The sequence below is a fragment of the Artemia franciscana genome, chromosome 11, assembly GCF_032884065.1.
Source record: "Artemia franciscana chromosome 11, ASM3288406v1, whole genome shotgun sequence".
Taxonomy (NCBI): domain Eukaryota; kingdom Metazoa; phylum Arthropoda; class Branchiopoda; order Anostraca; family Artemiidae; genus Artemia; species Artemia franciscana.
Window position 1 is genome coordinate 11232466 of NC_088873.1, and position 20429 is coordinate 11252894.

At 36.0% G+C, this 20429-nt stretch overlaps 1 protein-coding gene across 1 annotated transcript in view; it reads left to right on the forward strand.

Annotated features, from left to right (window-relative positions):
- LOC136032803 (uncharacterized) overlaps nt 1-20429 on the forward strand; it is a gene marked incomplete in the record, with an annotated part of 156517 nt that overhangs the window by 21954 nt on the left and 114134 nt on the right. The window contains 1 exon segment of the mRNA XM_065713192.1: nt 16239-17086. Within this exon segment, the coding sequence (XP_065569264.1) occupies nt 16239-17086 (848 nt within the window).

The following is a 20429-nucleotide window of genomic DNA, read 5'->3' on the forward strand; positions in this document are numbered from 1 at the left end:
AAAAATAATATAGACAAATAATTCAGAGGCAACACCCAACATAAGGGCTCATCAGGAGAATACACTGGCCTATATAGGGTTTCGCCACTCTAAATTCTCTACCCAGCACAGTGTTGTGGCTACCACAGAATATCCATGGCATCCCCGCGTCAGGTATCACCCCCAAAATACATGTCTATGAAAAAAACAGCAAATGTAAAACAACCAAGTAAAACCAAAACAAGCTTATCCTGTTAATATATCCCTCCCTTTAGCAACAATAGGTAAACTAAATATTATAAATTTTACCAAATCACAAATATTAACACATTGCAAAAAACCTGAATGAACTAAACAATTATATAATTCATCTTTACCATGTGGCTAATTTTTTAAAAATTCCGCTCAAATAGAAACACAATTCAAAATAAATGGCGCTGTGACAACATTTCTCGAACCTCCGAAATTAGTCAAAAATTTCTTTAAGTATTTCTAGATGATTCTTTTGATATTTATTTAAAAGTTCGTTATAATGAAAACTAAATTTTTTAAATTGCCAAGTTAATTTATTTGCAGAAAAACCTCTTGATATCAATTTTTGGCTTAAGATTTTACATCTATTTTTAAAAATCAATATAATTACTACAAATCCTTGCATAACGAAGTAACTGTGAGAAAAACGCTGAATATGTGATATTTGAGTGTATATTACTTTCAGGGAATGGGAAACTAATCACTTCAAAATCAAAATCATCCGTTTTATTATACATTTTAAAACTTAATTTATTATTATCACAAATATTAATATTTAAATCTAAGAAATGATCTTCATGACCAGCGCCATGACTAGGCTCAAGAATAAGCTCTGATGGATATATATTTTTAGAAATATCAATGAAATCCTTACAATTTAAGACCAAAATATCATCTAAATATCTTTTATTATTTGACAAAGCATGTTTTAAATTAATTGGGTTATTCTTATCCATCATATATTTATATTCTAGTTGACTTAAAAACAAGTCAGCTATAAATGGGCTGGCATTCCCCCCCATGGGAATTCCCATAATTTGCTTGTACAAATCACCCCCAAATCTTATATAAGTATTGTATAAAACAAATTCCAATAACTCAAAAATCATATCCAAGCTGTAACATCTCAAGTTAACTGTAGTATTAAAGCAGTTTGTCCATATGGCTTTTTTATTATAACTGTCTATTTTTAAGAACCTTTTACTAGATAAGAGGAAAGATTTCTTTATAACAGTTTTTAAATTATCTAACACTAAATTGAGTGATAAATTAGTATACATTGTCGCAAAATCGAAAGACTCAATTCTTTTAGCTGAAACCATTGTTAAAGAATCTATCACCTGCAGTGAATTATTAACACTCCAATATGGATTAAAATTCGAAAATTTTTTAATACCAGAACAATAGGTTTTAAGTTTATTTACAATTTCCTTTAAAATTAAAGAGAGGTCAGTAGCAGCAATGCGGGTTGGACATTTAGCTGCTCCAGCAATAAACCGTGGTTTAGGGGGATTCTTATGAAATTTTACAGTCCAATATAGGAAAGGGAACTTTTTATCATTGTCATTTATTTTAATATTAAAATTTTTAAAAAGTAATTCTTCAGTCTTTTCAATTAAATTCTCATCCTCTATATTTACCTTTTCATAAACATTAGTTGTGCCTAACTCCCTTTTTAAGATATCACAATACAGCTTCTGACAAATTATGGCAAAATTATTATTAGCTTTATCCACTGGCACAATTACAAATTCATTCTTTAGATTAGCAATTGCTTGTTTAATCTTCGCATTATAAAATAATGATTTAGTGTTACTATTTTTTAAGTTAGAATATATTTTATTTCTTACTCTACTAATAATTAAATTCTTCCAACTTTGAAAACTCTCTTTATTTTTATTCTCTTTCTTACACCACTTATCAATAAATAAATCAAAATCATTTTCCAAGCCATCAAGAACACTCGATGGTTTCAGATGATGAGAAAGACGGAAATTTGCCCCTTTATTCATTATAATTTGAAGATCATCTTGCTTTATTATTGACAAGTCCCCTGTTATAACATGTTTGTAAGTAGGATTTACAAATGGGCCAAGTTGCTTACAATTACAAACCGGTTTCCAATTTATATCGCTATCTAGTTTTTTTAGTATTAAATTATAATTAAAAATAATTTGCCCAATAGTTTTTGAAAATTTATAAGTTAAAACTGGACTATCATTATAATTTAAATTACTAGGAAGGGCCTGTTTCACATGCCGCTGATTTAAAATTTCTGGTAAATTAATATCTTCAATCTGCTTACAAGTAAAATTAATAGGTAAATATAATCTGTTATCCTTATTACTAATCTTATCGAACTTTTTCTTTTTTGAAATAAATTTCGTTTTAGATAGAATGCAAATTGTATCACATATTACTTTAAAATTATAATCAAGAGCTGTATTATTCTTCACAATCCAGAAAAGTTTGATTAAATTCCTCTTGGATAAATTATTTAGACACTTTATTACAGAAATCATACCCCTAGATTCAAGTAGCTGGCATAGATCTATAGAAAGCATATGTACATCTAATTCATTTTTTCTATTATTTTTCCTATGTCCTCTCGATCGTTTTTTACGTTTGGTAGGACAAGTAAAAGAAGGATGGTCCATAAAACCATCAATACATTTAACAACAACATGAGACATGTCACCATATTTTGCTACACGATCATTTAACCCAAAAGGATAAGCTGTACCAAGAGTATGGATCCAGAAATCCTCATGTTTACGTAGTCTATTATTCTTCTCTTCTTTATTTAAATTTTCTAATTCTAAATTTTCTAAAATTGTGACAGTTATATCTGATATGGAACATTTACCATTACTACAATGTTGAACTAGATAGTTATTAGTTTTTTCATTATTAACTGTTGTCTTGTGTCCAGAAAATCTTTTATATATATTATTAGTTGTTTCCCCCACATATTGTAGGCAGCATTTATTACATTCTAATAGGTAAATTACATTGGTTGTTCTACAATTAACATTACCACGTAACTTGCATGCAAAATTTTTATTATACAATGTACTTTTAACAGAAGTCCGTGGGACAAAATGATCTTGGCAAAGAAAACAACGACTCTTACACTTACTAACTTTCAAAAAATCGTTCCGAGTTCCGAGGCTAATATTTGTGTTTTGTTGCATAAAAAGTTATTGAAAATAAATCCAAAACAAACCAACATCCAAATCAAAATCCAACAATCAAAGTCCAGAAAACATGCCAAGGTCAATAGGTCAATAGGTCAATAAATACATAAGCAAAAAGATGAAAGAACATGAAATTTGCATAAGTGCCATCTCACCAATAATTAACAATATCAGGTTAAAAACCTGGACCAGGGTAAAGGTCTGTCGGGGAGAAAACTAAAAAAATTTTCTCCACCAGCACTGGATCCAACCTGGAATAATATCATGAAAAGAGAAATCACCAATGCTACAGCACAAACACAAAAAAAAAAAAAAAAACAAAAAAAAAAAAAAAAAAAAAAAAAAAAAAAAAAAAAAAAAAAAAAAAAAAAAAAAAAAGGAGACAGAAGGAGAAAAGGAAGACTGTTTTCCTAAATTAGTGATTAATATAGACCAGCACTTGAATGAGGCCTTAACCCTACTCATCCATACAATCACATAGGTCAAACAGCATAGCCACACACAATCAACCATAAAGAATAATCCATGGACAGGCAGTCATGTCGTCAATAAGTATAAGTCGTCATTTACCAAACCATATATATATATATATATATATATATATATATATATATATATATATATATATATATATATATATATATATATATATATATTTACTTGATTCTTGATTAGGTCCAATTACTTGACTATATGCATTGATCTTATTACAGACCGGGACACCGGGACACAAATGACGACCGGGACACAGGGACACAGGGAATATAAATGACGACCGGGACACTCAAAGAGAAATTATAGACTGGGACACCGGGACAAAAATAACAACCGGGACACAGGGAATATAAATGACGACCGGGACACAGGGAATGTTCGATTAGCAATCACCATCAACAAAACTCAAGGGCAATCATTAGAATAATGAGGTATAGATCTGAATACGGATTGTTTTTCCCATGGACAACCGGGACACAACTGACGACCGGGACACAGGGGATATAAATGACGACCGGGGCACTCAAAGAGAAATTACAGACCGGGACACAAATGACGACCGGGACACAGGGAATGTTCGATTAGCAATCACCATCAACAAAGCTCAAGGGCAATCATTAGAATAATGAGGTATAGATCTGAATACGGATTGTTTTTCCCATGGACAACCGGGACACAACTGACGACCGGGACAAAGGGAATATAAATGACGACCGGGGCACTCAAAGAGAAATTACAGACCGGGACACAAATGACGACCGGGACACAGGGAATATAAATAACGACCGGGACACTCAAAGAGAAATTACAGACTGGGACACCGGGACACAAATGACGACCGGGACAGGGAATGTTCGATTAGCAATCACCATCAACAAAGCTCAAGGGCAATCATTGGAATAATGAGAGAAATTACAGACGGGACACCGGGACACAAATGACGATCGGAACACCGGGACACAGGGAAAATAAATGATGACCAGGACACTCAAGGAGAAATTACAGACTGGGACACCGGGACACAAATGACGACCGGGACACAGGGAATATAAATGACGACCGGGACACAACTACAACGGGGACGCCGGGGGGCACAGGTGGGATATATAAATGACGACGGGGACACAGGGAATGTTTGATTAGCAATCACCATCAACAAAGCTTAAGGGCAATCATTAGAATAATGAGGTATAGATCTGAATTCGGATTGTTTTTCCCATGGACAATTATATGTTGCATGTTCAAGAGTCGGTAAACCTGACAATCTATTTATATGCACAGACAATGGTACAGCGAAGAATGTTGTATATTCACGAGTTTTACGTAGTCAAAAACATATATATATATATATATATATATATATATATATATATATATATATATATATATATATATATATATATATATATATATTTATATATATATATATATATATTCACAGGTGGGACACAGGGACACAACTACAATGGCGCGTAACGACTTAAATAACGACGCGCGCGGGGGGCTTGGGGGGCGCGAAGCGCCCACACCTACTAGGTGTTGGGGTAGCGTGAAGCGCCACTCCAACAGCTAGTATATATATATATATATATATATATATATATATATATATATATATATATATATACATATATATATATATATATATATATATATATATATATATATATATATATATATATATATATATATATATATATATATATATATATATATATATATATATATACATATATATATATATATATATATATATATATATATATATATATATATATATATATATATATATATATATATATATATATATATATATATATATATATATATATATATATATATATATATATATATATATATATATATATATATATATATATATATATATATATATATATATATATTTCGGAGCCTCAGCCCTCAGATCTTCGGCAATGTCGTCAAGCGGCAACAGCGGGTCGGCAGGCCCAAAAGGAGAAATCTTTTCGGTTTTTTTTTATCACCTTGGTAAATATAATAAAAATTAGCAGTACTTAAATCTCCTTAACTGAAGAAGATCTTTATACTGCATTCAAGGCCGGAAACCAGAATTGAACAAAACTGTTTTAGAGCAAAAACTATGGTAAAGTTTACACAAACCTCGACGACTATACCTTCCTCTATTTGATGAGATTTTTTCATACGAGATACGGATACACTGTAAAGAACTAGCAACCAGAGACTAGCATATTGCCGAGAGAATGGCAGAAAAAGTAATGCCAAACCATATCATCTTTGAAACAACTCTAGTAGCGTTGTACCCACACGTAAAGAAGGAATAGGGTTAGAAATGTTAAAACAATGAGACTGTGAAGCATTTACACAAAGTCTAACTTTGCCCCGAGCCTCATTCAGAACGCAGTTATGGTCAGAACCCCAGAGAAATTTTTTACCTTATATGCATAATTTACGACACATTCTCCCCTTGCATGGCTGATTAACGCTACGTTGACAAAGGCGATCCAGAGGCATAATTGCCTATAGGCAATTAGATCATGCATCCAAACTGAAATACTGTTTTGCTTCAATTCCGTTATTAGATAAGTTTTACGATGCGATGTTTCGCTTTAAATTGGATGTGTTGGGCGATAACTTGATTAAACGATTTATCCTCCTCAACACCTCGCTCTTTACGCTAAAGTTTGACTCTTTCTCACAACTCTACTTTGTAAGAAAATAAAGACTTTGGCGTAAAGAGTGAGTCGTTGAATGTTTCATACACGGAATAATTTCTGTTTGTTTTAAATTTTAATGTTGCTCCTTACTTTCAATTAAAAAACTTGTTGTTCATTTAATTTCTGGATGTTTTTCAACTAATGTAGGTTCGAATTGGGCTCACCGTATGCATGAAAAATAAAAACAAAATTTGCAAATGAATTTTGGAATGTTCATTCCTTATATGAAGGGTTGCCTCTTCCTCTTTACCTGACTCTTTACGCTAAAGCTGTTAGCAGTTTTAAAAAAGCTAAGTCCCCGTGTTTCAGTAAATGCTCTTAAAAAATTGGGAAAAACAGTCAAACTTTAGCGTAAAGAGCGAGGTAAGGAGGGGGACACCCTTCATACATGGAGGGGGGAACCCTCCTTCTTACGGTTCCTTCGGTGAAATTGCATCCAGCTTAAAGTAAACTTTCCCCTCGTCCAATTCCCTCCAGACGGTTCTATCCTCGCTGAGAATCTCTCCTCCCTGTTAAAATTGCTTGCGGACGAATCAGCCTGAAAAATTCTCCTTAGCATTCTTTCATTTGAATTAGACCTTAATCTCTAGTCGGTTTCTCGATCATTCCAGAGATGCCCTATTCCGTGGAAATTATTTTCCAGAAATCAAAACACGTGGAAAATAGCCCCCAGATAATTCACCCGGAACATCTCCACATGAAAAAATTGGCAGAAACAGTAATACTTCTGGGCCGGCGCTGATGTTTTCAATAATTTAATATTTGTTATTAAAATCTTTATAATAATATTCAATACTACTACTACTAATACTAACAACTCACTGCAGCACCGAACCGCCTGAGGCCAACACAGATACGCACACTCCCCCTCCTCCATCCCAGTCTATTCCAAGCATTCTACTATACACCCTCACAGGAAGCTCCCATTTCCTTTGAATCTTAGTTTATGACATCCTCCCGCCCCAATCGCGAACGACTTGCTTTCGGTTTAGCGCTAGACGGTTGGCCGAATCGAACAGTCTTTGGCAAACTATCATCCTTCATCCATAGAACGTGCCCTAACCATCTCAACCATTCTCTGATTATTGCCCTAGAAAGCGGGATTGAGCCACACTTTTCGTACAGCCTACTATTTGAAATACGACCAGTCACCCGGATACCTAGAACAATCCGTAGATAATCTCCCTGGAAAACATCTAGCAAATCTTCATTCGTTCTTTGGAGCACCCATGCTTCCAAGCCATATTTGACCACAGTCATCACTATAGCTGTTCTTGCAAATTTTTTTCTTAACTGTTAAAAAAAAACCCTAAGCCTTAGCTATTCTACTTTTGACATCTTCTCTGCTCCCACCGTCTTTACTAATAATTATACCAAGGTAAGTGAAGCTGTCCACCTGATCACTCATTTCGTTTAAGTGAAGCTGTCCACTTGATCACTCATTTCGTTGCCCAGCGTCACCTTTTCATCTTCACTTATTCCTAGCCTTAGTGACTTAGTCCTCTTAACAATTATTTTAAACCTATTCTAGCACCCTGAATTCACAAAACCAATAAAAGTTCATTTATTTTGCTCACATTTTGATCTAGGATACTTAAATCATCAGCATAACCGAAGTTCAGGAGACGAAGTTCAATGAGTGATTAGTATTCACATTATTAATACCTTCCCAGCCTAAACGAGACCTAGCAGCTTCCTTATTCATCATGAGCCCTACTCCCTGTCTTTGTACCCTATCCTTCCTATCTGTGTAAACAAATTCTGTATCAACTAAATTCATGCTTCCTATCCCCGGGTTATGCGTTTCCGAAACTCTTAATAAGTCCAGTTTAAATCGTCTCAATTCGTCCGTCAAAATGTCGATGGGATAGTTATTTTTTAACGACAAAGCATTCCAAGTTTTAATTTTCATGTTCTTCAAATCATTGAAATTATTTTGGTCTCAGGAAAAGCAGTGGTACCAATGCAGGACCGGGACCAGCACATCTTCTCAAGTCTATACCAAAGCGCATAAGCCGGCTTAAAACCGGACAGCAAGAAATCCCAGTATGAAGGGAGGTTTTGCACAATGCTGGGCCAATTCTTTGTTACAAGATGGTTTTCAGCACTTGGCGAGGCTCTTCTATCAAGAAGAGTTGAAACCCTGCACAGACTGTCTTAAGCATATTACATCCTGCCCATTATTAATCCACGCCCACAAATATTATGCTACTACGGGGAGGCAATCCATAGTAGATCAATGGCTAGGAAGAGATTTTTCTGCCTGAAAACGCCCGCCAAAACAAACCAAGCCCAGAAGAATTGTCCATTAATCAGAATCCTGTGTTAATGATGTGTCGTTTTTTTCCATACAGTAACCCTCTTATGAAATTAAATAGAAAAAAAACAAGTTTTTAGACTAAAAGAAGGACCTACATTAAAACTTTAAAATGGACAAAATTTTTCAGTATGAGGGGGCTTTTCCCTCTTAAACCCCTCTTTCTTTTCGCAAAAGTTTGACTTTTTTCCCAATCCCTTGAGAAAGACTTCATGAACATTAGGGCCGTTTAATTAGAATAAAAAGCTTTTTCAAAGCAATAGAGACATTAGTTTAATGAAAAATGGATTTAAGAGGGTGCAGCCCCACTCGTATATGTACTGATTTTTGTTCTTGTCAATGTTGTTCTGTACTATAAGCGAAAAAGCGTATTAATTTTTTTCTGTTTGTTTTCCCCACTCTGCACCCACCGACACTGTTTCATAACAGGTGATTGTAAATTGAAAAAAAAAACAACTTATTATTATCATTATTAAACGACCATTGTGTTTCAGGAGTTGTTTTTAAGGAATTGGGACTAAAAGTTAAAACTTTAGCGCAAAGAGCAAGGTCTTGAAGAGGGGGGAACCCCTTTCATATACGCAATAACTTCTGTCCATTTATGTTTTTATGTTGTTCCTTACTTTCAGTTGTAGAAACTTTTTATAATTTACTTTCTGATCGCCTTTAAAAACGCAGAAAAATCTGGCTCCCCCCTCCATAAGAAGATTCATCATCCACGGAAAAAATCCACTGTGGAAAGTTGTTTTCATGTAAAAACGCTCTCCCCTCTTTCCAAGGGAATTCCCCCAAGAGAATTCCATTCTAGCTGAAAATACCCCCCAGAAAATTTTTTGCAGATGATCTGGAGTGAAAATTTTTTTCTTATCATACTTTCATTTGAAAAAGACTTTAATTTCTGGTTGTTTTTAAAATCATGCCGGTAATCCCCTTCTCGGTGGAAAAGGGTCCCAGTAAAAAGGCTGCAAAAGGATGTTTTTCAGCAAAGGGTTTTTTATGGGGAGGGGGAGGGTACAAAATAAACTTTAAAAAACGTATCAAAAATGTAAAATTGATATCTACCCCCTGTAGATATCAATTTTACTCTTTCTGTTAGTTTGACTCTTTCTCTTAACTCTACTTTTTAAAACAGTAAAAAACTTTAGCGTAAAGAGCAGGGCATTGAGGAAGAAAAGTCCCTTTCATATACGGAGTAATTTCTGTTCGTTTTAAGTTTTAATGTCGCTCCTTACTTTCAGTTAAAAAAACTTGTTTTTTTTTATTTATTTTCTGAACTTATTGAATTAATGCATGTTTTGATTTTGGCCTTCCGAACATGGATAATTGAAACGAAATTTGCAAATTAATTTTTTTGGCTAAATGGCTTTCTCATAGTTTTAATTCGAAGATGTTGAGAAGAAAAGGAGCGGAGGAGGAGGCCTAGTTGTCCTCCAATTTTTTGATTACTTAAAAAGGCAACTAGAACTTTTAATTTTTTACGAACGTTTTCATCAGTAAAAAAATGCGTAACTTACGAATTAACTTACGTAATGCACTTCTATATTCGTACGTTTTATTTCCTGTATGAGGGGGTTCACCCCCTCGTCAATACCTCTCTCTTTACACTAAAGCTTAAATTTTGTCCCAATTCTTAAAGAATGACCCCTAAATCACAAAAGCCATAGAATAAATAGTTGAACTAAAAATACTTTAGCTTAAAGAGCCAGGTATTACGAGGAGGTCAACCCCTCATATGCGTAACAATTTCTGTTCGTTTTGAGTTTTAATGCTGCTCCTAACTTTCAGTTGAAAAAAACTTTTCATGTTTGTTTTTTCATTGATTTTTTAAATAATGCTAGAAAATCCTGCGCCCCCTTCATTGAAATTCTATTCCCCCATGACAAATTCCTCCATGGAAACATCCTCCCACGTAACCCCCCCCCCAGTCCAAAAAAATCCCCCTGAAAATGTCCGTACACTTCCCAATAACCATAACTATACGTAAACACTGGTCAAAGTTTGTAACTTGCAGCCCCTCCCACGGAGACTGTGGGGGAGTATGTCGTCCCCCGAGACATCGTTATTACGTTTTTCGACTATGGTAAATAAAATGGCTATCTCAGAATTTTGATCCGCTGACTTAGGGAAAAAATGAGCATGGGGGGGGGTCCTAGTTGCCCTCCAATATTTTAGTCAAGTAAAAGGGTACTAGATTTTCGATTCCCGTTAAAATGAGCCCTCTTGCAACATTATAGGACCAATGGGTCGTTACGATCACCCCTGGAAAAAAAAAAAGAAAAACAACAACAAATAAACACGCACCCGTGATCGGTGTTCTGGCAAAAAATACAAGATTCCACATTTTTGTAGATTGGAGCTTGAAACAGCGGGGTTCTCTGATACGCTGAATGCGATGGTGTGATTGTCGTTAAGATTCTATGACTCTTAGGGGGTGTTTCCCCCTATTTTCTAAAATAAGGCAAATTTTCTCAGGCTCGTAACTTTTGATGGGTAAGGCTAAACTTGATGAAACTTATATGTTTAAAATCTACGTCAAAATTCGTTTCTTATGATGTAACTATTGGTATCAAAATTCCATTTTTTAGAGTTTCGGTTACTATTGAGCCGGGTCGCTCCTTACTACAGTTCGTTACCACGACTTGTTTGACAAGTTGATCGTAATCGATGAAATAAGGTTCCAATCCGGGTTGGCTGTGACCATAACTGAACATGCAGATTATTAGCGAGGTCCGATCTTGTATGGCTAACTAGTACGTCCGATCTAGTGCGTCATCAACAATATGACTGATACTAGCATTTAAAAAAACACGGCAGGAGACAACAGTCGCTGACAATCAGCAAGAACACTTTAAAAATAAATGGAGGCTGCACACTACCTTGCCCGACTCCCTTCTTCACTGGAATGGCTCAGATATTTCAGACATCCATTTCAACCAAACAAACGGATTACAATACCAAAATTGGAGAACCTTTACGACAAAAAAATTGACTCCTGCTCGAACTAGGCAATGGAGCGCATGCGAAGTTACGATATTCTCAAATTCGCCCGAAGTATCCACCGTGCAAAAATAAAGTGACATTCTTTGCATTTTTGCTGAAGCTAACAGCTGGCTAAGTATATGATGGGCTTAGACAACCGCTCTGAATCCAACTTGATAATCAGAGACATCTTATTTAGTCGAAATTTCTGACAAGACAGTACACTCAAATAGCTTACACAAGATCATGAAGCAGGATGCTGTAATTGGTCGATAACTGGAAGACTGATCTGCGTCTTTTCCATTTTTCAAAACTGATGTTACGATTCCTAAAAGGAAACTATCTGGAACTAACGACTGAGCTAAACCAATGGGAATAAGAGCTGAATGTGTGTTAACAAGAATTGATAGTTAATGGCGAAGTGATTATAACACAGATCAATCCGATCAGGAGCACTTGACTTTTTAACCATCATCAAAGCCCAGTAGATATCACCACTAGATAATGGAAATATATGGGCTATGTCTTGGAGAAACAAAACTTTGAAAAAGACACTAGTCATACGTAAGCTGTGTGAAAATAGAGCAAACTACAGGAAAATGTTTCGAAATTTCGAGATTATAAGGGGCAGGGACAAGGGCCTCAAAACCCCGTCCCTCAAGCAAGGTTATATCCAGGGGGATACCAGTTTCGAATTCCCCCCCTCCAAAAAAAATTGTCCGTCTGTCAAAAAATAACAAAAATGCATATAAATCAATTTTAGATGCGTTTTGTATTTTTTTTGTACCCCCTCCTCGAAAAAATAACCCTCCGAGGAAAAATCCTGGATATGCCCTTGCATCCAGGTACATGCTTGGTTGGCCTTTTGTCTTCATTGAGCAGAAGAAGAATCAGATAAACTCGCTTTCTTAACATAGTGTTGGGTTAAACATGTCGTTCCTAGGAAATCTTTCACGAAGATCTCTAGCATATACATAAGAATTTGCTTGGCTAAATTGGGGAGGGGGTGACTAAATTGTCAATTTTGAAATGTAGATTAAATGTTAGAAATGATTACAAATAGGCCGAAGGTCCCTCTCCCTTATGGCCCGGCCTGTTTATATTTTTTTAAGTTGCTATAATAATTATTGCATTTTATTAAGCTCTAACTTGATGTTTTGTGGTATATTTTTTTCCAAAAGAAGCTCTTGTCATAAATATAGATGTTGGTTTAATTTTTGACAGTTCATTGACTTCTTCAGTGTTGACTATATTAATAACCCGTCGAAAAGAATAGTGGTTTTGATTGTTTTTTAACGTTAACCGCAACAAGCTAGAGATTTTTTAATGATTTTGCTTCCTGTTTATATTCAAGGGATATGCTGGAAACAAATTAGTTTATTATTAGTTTGTTCTCTGCATGACGAAGTATCATATTTGGATATCAGTTTGACTAATTTTCGGTAGGTTTATTTTCTAGTTATTATAATGAATAATATATTTTCTGTCATTACTTTTTTTTTGTTTGCCGTCAAGATTCGTCTTGGTCGAATTTTGGATTTGGTATCTACCGAAGGCATAGCTCAAATGGTGTGTTGGAGGGAGTCCAACTACCAAAAAAAAATTGTCTAGCCACTTTGCAGTCGTCGCAAACACTGCCCGCTCGTGATTACTACGCCACTTTGTATTCAAATCTGTGAAATATACGGACGTGTTGTGACTCTCATTATAAATCATCATTTTTATTTTTTTATTATAGCCTATATTTATGTATAAACGGGAATTTTCATTTTATTTTTTAGTTTATTCATAAAATTGATGTTATAAAGAAAGAAAAAAAATCATTTTTAATTCTATGCATCAGATTTGAAAGTTTTGTACTACCCCCCCCCCTCCTAATACCCGTTTCATTAATTTCCTTAACAGTTTGGAACTTATGAAAGGGATTAGAACTCGGCAGCCCATCCCCTCCTCTAATAAGGCCACCCTTCATCTCATGACTCCATGTACAATTAATCTACGCACTCTACGCACAACTCTGAGGTGCGCAGAAAAGAGGGTGCGTAAAGAGTTCAGAAAGAGCAGAAAAGCAGAATCGTGTATTGTTATGGAGGTAATTTGTCCACGCCCCTGTTTTTTTCCTTTTTCTTACTGTTCCTTAGATCTTATATTTTAATAGGCGAATCCTGACGTGTTTCTGGCATGATAAGCTGATATTATCTCTCATGATAATAAGGTACAATAAGGGCTCATTACTTTGATAAGATTAGTTTCTTAGCTTTCGGTAACGTTTTCACTAAAATATCCCTTATCCTATAATTAGATTCAAGGCTAATCTATTTCGTTTAAACTTAAACAGGGCTCTCGATAAACTGATGTTGAATTGGCTGCCTTTAGTATCCGTTGCCAGCAGCAAAGCATAAAAGCGCCGATGAGGCAAAATAAGGATAATAGTTTAAGTAAAAATGCATCAGAATCAGTTCCAAAACAATTTATACAATCAGTTTTAATCAGGCTCAGATTGTTGTTGTGTTTGTTTTTGCCGGGAGTGCGAGGCTCATGAAAATAAGGTGAGTAAATTAGGACACTTATATGGAAAATACGAAAGATTATAGGAACAGTTTTGAAACTAAGGAAAGGGGCTAGAACTCGGCATCCTATCCCCACTGCTAATAAGGCCATCTTTAATAATCCACGTACTCTAAGCAGAAAAGAGTGCGTAAAGAGTGTAGATTGAGCTGAAAATCAGAATCGTGTGTTGCTATAGAGGTAATTTGTCCCCACCCCTGTTTTTTCGTTTATTTATTTATACATCATTGACTAGTTTTTATTGCTGATTTTCTAAATTTGATCAACCTGATCAGACTTTTTTTTCTCTAACGCATTGGAGAAAGTAATGATCAATTCAATGTTTTTTTTAGTCCTTCGCCGAAATTTCTTGAAATATCTTGAAATCAATTTGAAAACCATATGGCTCCATATGGTACAGTCTCATAATTTTTGTATCTGTTGTAATTTGTTTCTAAATCATAATCAGCATACGGATAATTGATAGCGACAAAAAGCAGCATTGCATCAGTCGTGAAGGTAATTTATCGCGTTTGCTTTAACGTTAGAAACTATCCTTCTCATTCGTGAATTAAAAAAAAAACAAACAACAACTTTGGTTTGCACACAATAACTGTTCAAAACATTGCTGATTTTCTTATGTAGCTCAACTGAAATTAAGACTCAACTGCATTTTGCCTATAGAAAGTGGTAAAACCCATCACTAGCTTAATCCTTAATAATTTATCTATTGATGTTCTTATAAATGTTTTGGAATTTGATTTTCAATCTGTGTTATTTTATATCGTAGCGTTTATTTTTATTTTCGATGTAAATTTGGAATGGTAAATTAGGGCAACAATTCAATAAAGAAAGAAAATTGGTTCTGGCATCGTGTTTCATGTCTTCGGAAGAGTTCACATTATTTAAAGATGTGCCTCTGTATAGTGATAGTGATTAGTTCACAGATCTGTAGATGCCTCTTTTTGCCAAAGGACTTAGTCAATTTTGTCCTGCTAGATTATTTTTAAGGAGGCCACTCAACAAGTAACAAGGTAAATCGCTTCAGAAACGATTTCATTTAATTTAAAGTTTGGCTATATTGCTACACCATCCATGGCAATATTTATACACTTGTCCCGTCATTGTTCTAATTTGTTTATGCCTCTGCCATAAAATATTTTTTGGCCGATCTCGAAGCCACTTTTGTACCTAATTTTTGACTTCTTCGTTGGATCGAAAATGTTCGTGGACCCTCTTTAAGGGGTCCGAACGAATCAAAGTCTAATGGGCCAGGTTTGGGCTGTATGGACGATTTGGAAAGATCTCCTACTTCAGTTTTGATACATTTCTTGATTTAGCAGAGAAGTTACATATTTAGCCAAGAGTCCGCGGCATTGTTGTTCGAATGTCAGGGCTTACTTTTTTGTGAGCATTTTACTGTAATACTGTCTGTTTATGGTCTGTTCATCCTCAAAATAATCACAATAGGTTCCTATGAATTCTAGAGTATACTTTATTTCCAGAGTTGCATGACTTAGGGTCTGTCATTCGAAGAAAACGATGAGCACCCTTGAATACAGGTGTGACTTTTTTCATGACGACGCTTGTCCTCCTCTTCTATTGCTAAGCTAAGAAACAGTTTAAACTGAGCTGTAAGATATTTCCAATTCGCATCTACAGCCCTGAGCTTGCCCGTCAGACTTTCCTTTATTTTGATCCCTTAGAACGAGACTACGCAGAAATTATTTTTGATCCAATTAAGAAGTCAAAAATCAGGTTCAAAAGTGGCGCCAAGGTCAGCGTAAAGAATTTTATGCCAGAGGCACAGGTAAATTGGAACAACGACAGGTAGATGTGTAAATGTTGTTGGACTAATTTTTTGAATTGGTGTAATGAATCGTTTCTGAGTTATAGCCATTTGTCTCGTTACTTTTTTGAATAACCTCGTAGTAATTTTGTATTGTTTTATATAGTAATATTTATTTTTGTTTTAAGGCAAATTTTGAAGCAATTGCAGATGACCGGACATCATCATCTCGTGTGCTCAAAATGGCAACTCTTTTCCAAAGCCGCGGAAGCTCTGTGAGGCATCTGAAAGATAATGGATCCACTGATAACGATCACTTATCGCGTCCCATCATTCCAAGACAATTAGATAGTACCATCAAAGCGAGAGATGCAACTGTACAGCGCACTGAGAGTCAAGTGTCGCGGTTTAATAACGCACGCGCACTTTTTGAAAAATTGGGTGATGATAAATTGAAATCTCGCACCCCATCTGCAAATGAAGTCGGTCAGCTGGCAAAAAGCTCAATGTCTTCTCGTTCCCCATCACCTGGTGGGGTTTCACGCAGCTCGTCAGTTTCATCAATACAAAGTGGCGGTAAGCCATGTTTTAAAACGGATTTCCAACAGTGTCATTTATCTAGAAGTGTCAACGCTCTTGGTGATATTAATCCTCGTGATAGCATGCACGAGTCTTTAGTGAAATCTACTGTGCTTAATTTCGAAAAAGAAAATATTGCCCAAACTACGGCAGAAAAAAAGCCATCAAATAAGGAATTAATTGAGAAACATAAAAAATGGATGCAGCATTTTCCTGTATCCAAGTCTAGAATTGCCAATAAATATGAAGGGAAATCATTAGCAAACTCGTTGAAGCCAACAGAAGAGCCTAATTCGCCTATAAGAAAAGAACCTTTTCTCGGTGTCAAATTAAGGTCATTGGAATCGTTAAAGAATAGTGATTTCAAGAGCGAAAATCGCCTTTCTTTTCGTGCTGAAGTTTTTGCCCGTAACTCCTCCGAAGAAAGAATACTTCGAACGGAACAAGATAAAGAAAGGTAGCTTTTAATTTTCTATAGCTATTACTTGTAAGCAAGAAATCTTAAGTATGGTTTTTTCAGGGTTAACGTCTGGAATCCTTTAATTAGCAGGAGAAACGGGATCCAAAATTTTCGGGGAGAGACTCGTGTTTCGGTTTCTCCCCTCCAAGAAAATTCTTTGACCTCTACTCCTAATGCTTATTTCAATCTGGTCTTACTTTGTTTATTTTTTAATTTTAGTTTTATGCTTTTAAGTGAACAATTTCTTTTCTAACGTATTTTAGCTTTTCTGAAGTCAAACTCCTCCCCTCCTCCCTGTCTTCAAGTTTGAATATTATCTTAGTAATTTATTGCCTTGTCATTTCCTTCCGGTAATATCGTAAACATGAATCACTGACCTTGCTTGATTTTAAGGAAACAAGGAAGCCTCCAAAGTCAATAGCTGGAAGCTCCTTTTTGCCCGATAATAAGCTGATTTTTTCTTCTTCCGAGAACAGACTAATTGCTTTCAAGTCAAAGAATACGAATGTGAATTCCTTTTCATGGGATTTCAATTATTGCCTTAGACCTTTCGTAACACAGATTCATTTTTGTCCATTGCATTGTATTCAACCTCGTCTGTTAACCCTTTCAAGACCAAGTCCTTATTTTTCGATCAAATTTGACGAGAAGTTTATTATTCCTGGCCAAATAGACACGCTGATTTTGAATATGCTGATAAAAACCTAAAATGACCAGGAAAATCTGTTCAAAACGGGATCCCGCGGTCCAGCTGGGCAAAGCAACCTGATCAAATGCTAGCCGAGGGGGACCGAAAAGTCCCGCATAGCAAGTCACTTTTTTCTCAAAGAAAAAATCGTTTATTAAGTTTGTTAATCTTTGATAAAAATTTTAATTTCAACTCTGTCATTTATGATACTCATAATACTCAGCGAAACAATTCTTCCGTTCATTGATGCACAACGTCACACCACATTTGGAGCAAATTGAGTACAGTCTTGCCTCAACTTGCTTTGGAGAACACATTCCTCGTCTTGATCGTTAGGAAACAAAGCGAGGCCAGTGCTTGCCCAGACCACTAAGATGGAAATCGTCTGCAACCGTGGCAACCACAACTTTCTCATCTTTTTTTGTTAACTGCAACAGCCAGCAGGAAAGTGCTTCCATTTTTCTCTTCAACTGTGGCAGAGACACGAGTCCTCTCACAACCCTTCGTCAAAACTCAAGAAGTGTCAATTTTTCTTTGGGATACAGGAGAGTGTCAAAACATGGACATTACAGAGTGTCAACTCAACGAAACCCCCAAAAAACCAGTGCCACCATTTCAACGACTTTCTGTCTTTTCCATAGGTTACTCTTTCCTGTTCAAAAAGGTCTACACCCCCCATATGGTTATTTTAATCTTTGTTTTACTTGAGGGGCTGTGGTTATGAAGGTAGACTCATCATAATTCTTTCTCCTTACAGAGAGTGTCTCTTTACCATGCTAGTTGGAGGCAAACAGAACAGTCATGGAATCCATCCATTTATTTACAACAATCGATACTCCTGTTTTCGGTCGAAGCTCCCTCTATCTAAAATTCTGTCGGGTGTAAGAATAGGAAGCCCCTACCTATTTGAGCGAATAGGACCACACGCCAAGATACCATCTTTCCTAAGTTCCTCAAGAAGGGAGACAGACGGAAAAAAAGTTATCAAAGATGATTATGCTCTTTTCCACTGAGACCTTCAGTCATTTCTGGAATGACTACCACCAAGTCCAAATACTAAATCGTCCTAGAAAGCTTGGAATTTTCCTTGATTAACGTCAAAATTGTAGACATAACCGCTCATGCCGGTCAAGCAGCTTGTAACCTCTTTCTATCGGCTTCATTGGGTTATGTTGCTTTAGTGTAGAACCTCTTCTGAAGAGAATGATGGACTCGTCAACACTCTGGTAAGTTCCAGGCTTCACTAACTGCTTGAATTGGAAGTTTAGCAGGGCAATCATTGGTCACAGCTTGAAAAGCCGGTCTTTCTTGCCAACTGTGATTACCAGGTTGTCTCTGACATGCAAGTTTCTTAGAATCTCTTCGAATCTGTTTCTCGACATCCTTGACGATACAAAAGCGACACCTAGGTTAATGTCAGTAGCCCAGTAATCTCTCATGCGTGAAAGTTAGTGATACCCCTTTAACAGATTTATCCCAAGGAATACCTTAAATTCATTGTCTGTTACGTTGATATTCCTGCCCCTCTGAAGTGAATAAAGGTTTGATTGAAAAACCAGAAGCTCAAGAAGCTCATTGCTTAAGCAGGTGAAAAAAACTCCATAACATTCATTCCCTATTTCCTCTGAATTAGCCTCAGGACTCATCAAGTTCAACTGGTGGTTTTGTGCAATATCTTTCTTTCAAGTCCTTTGTGGTTCAACGACTGTTGCCTTCCTTGTCGGTGACCTTACATTTCTCTTCGGTTGATATGCTACACAAGACGGAGCTGGTGCTGATGAAGTTGAAGGCGAAGCAAGGTAAGGATCTATATTCGGTTGAGATTGAAGAAGTGGCCGACGAGTCTTTCCCATCGCTGGGTTTATCTGAACTTGAGAGAACATTAGCTTGAGGCCATGTCAGTCAGGTCGAGCTTCATGGGATTATTCTAGGTGTAGGTGTTCTCCTGTAGATCCAGCTCTATATCTTCAGACTGCTGCAATCAGTCATTAGCTTCATCTAAATCACTAAGATCGCTTCCCACCTCTTCTAAGGCGGGAAGCTCCACCTTTTCAACGTCCCAAAAATAGAATCTAGTACAGAGGCCGTCCAAAGAGCTTTATCAGATATGTTATGCTAAAATATTTTTTTACACATCAGAAATAACTCTTGCAGTTTCTGCTCTGATCTTATGACGCTGCAAATTGGTATCACAAATAAAAACAAGAGCTAAGAGCTCATTTGGCACTTGTGATGAGGTCGGAAGAGTCAAGAGCTCATATGGTATGAGCTCTAGCAAAATTCTAAGCATCAATAAATTGCTTTAAAAGGAAAATCAGAGGCTTAATGCCGATCGGATTTAAACTAAGAGCTCTGAGTCATGAGGTCCTTCTAAATATTAAAATTCATTCAGATCCGATCACCCACTCTTAAGTTAAAAATACCTCAATTTTTCTAATTTTTCCTCTCCCTTCAGCCCCCCAGATGGTCGAATCGGGGAATACGACTTTATAAAGTCAATTTGTACAGCTCCCTGACACGCCTACCAATTTTCATCGTCCTAGCACGTCCAGAAGCACCAAACTTACCGAAGCACTGAACCCCACCATTTAACTCCTCCAAAGTGAGCGGATCCAGTTGGGTTACGTCAATAACGTATATACGACATTTATA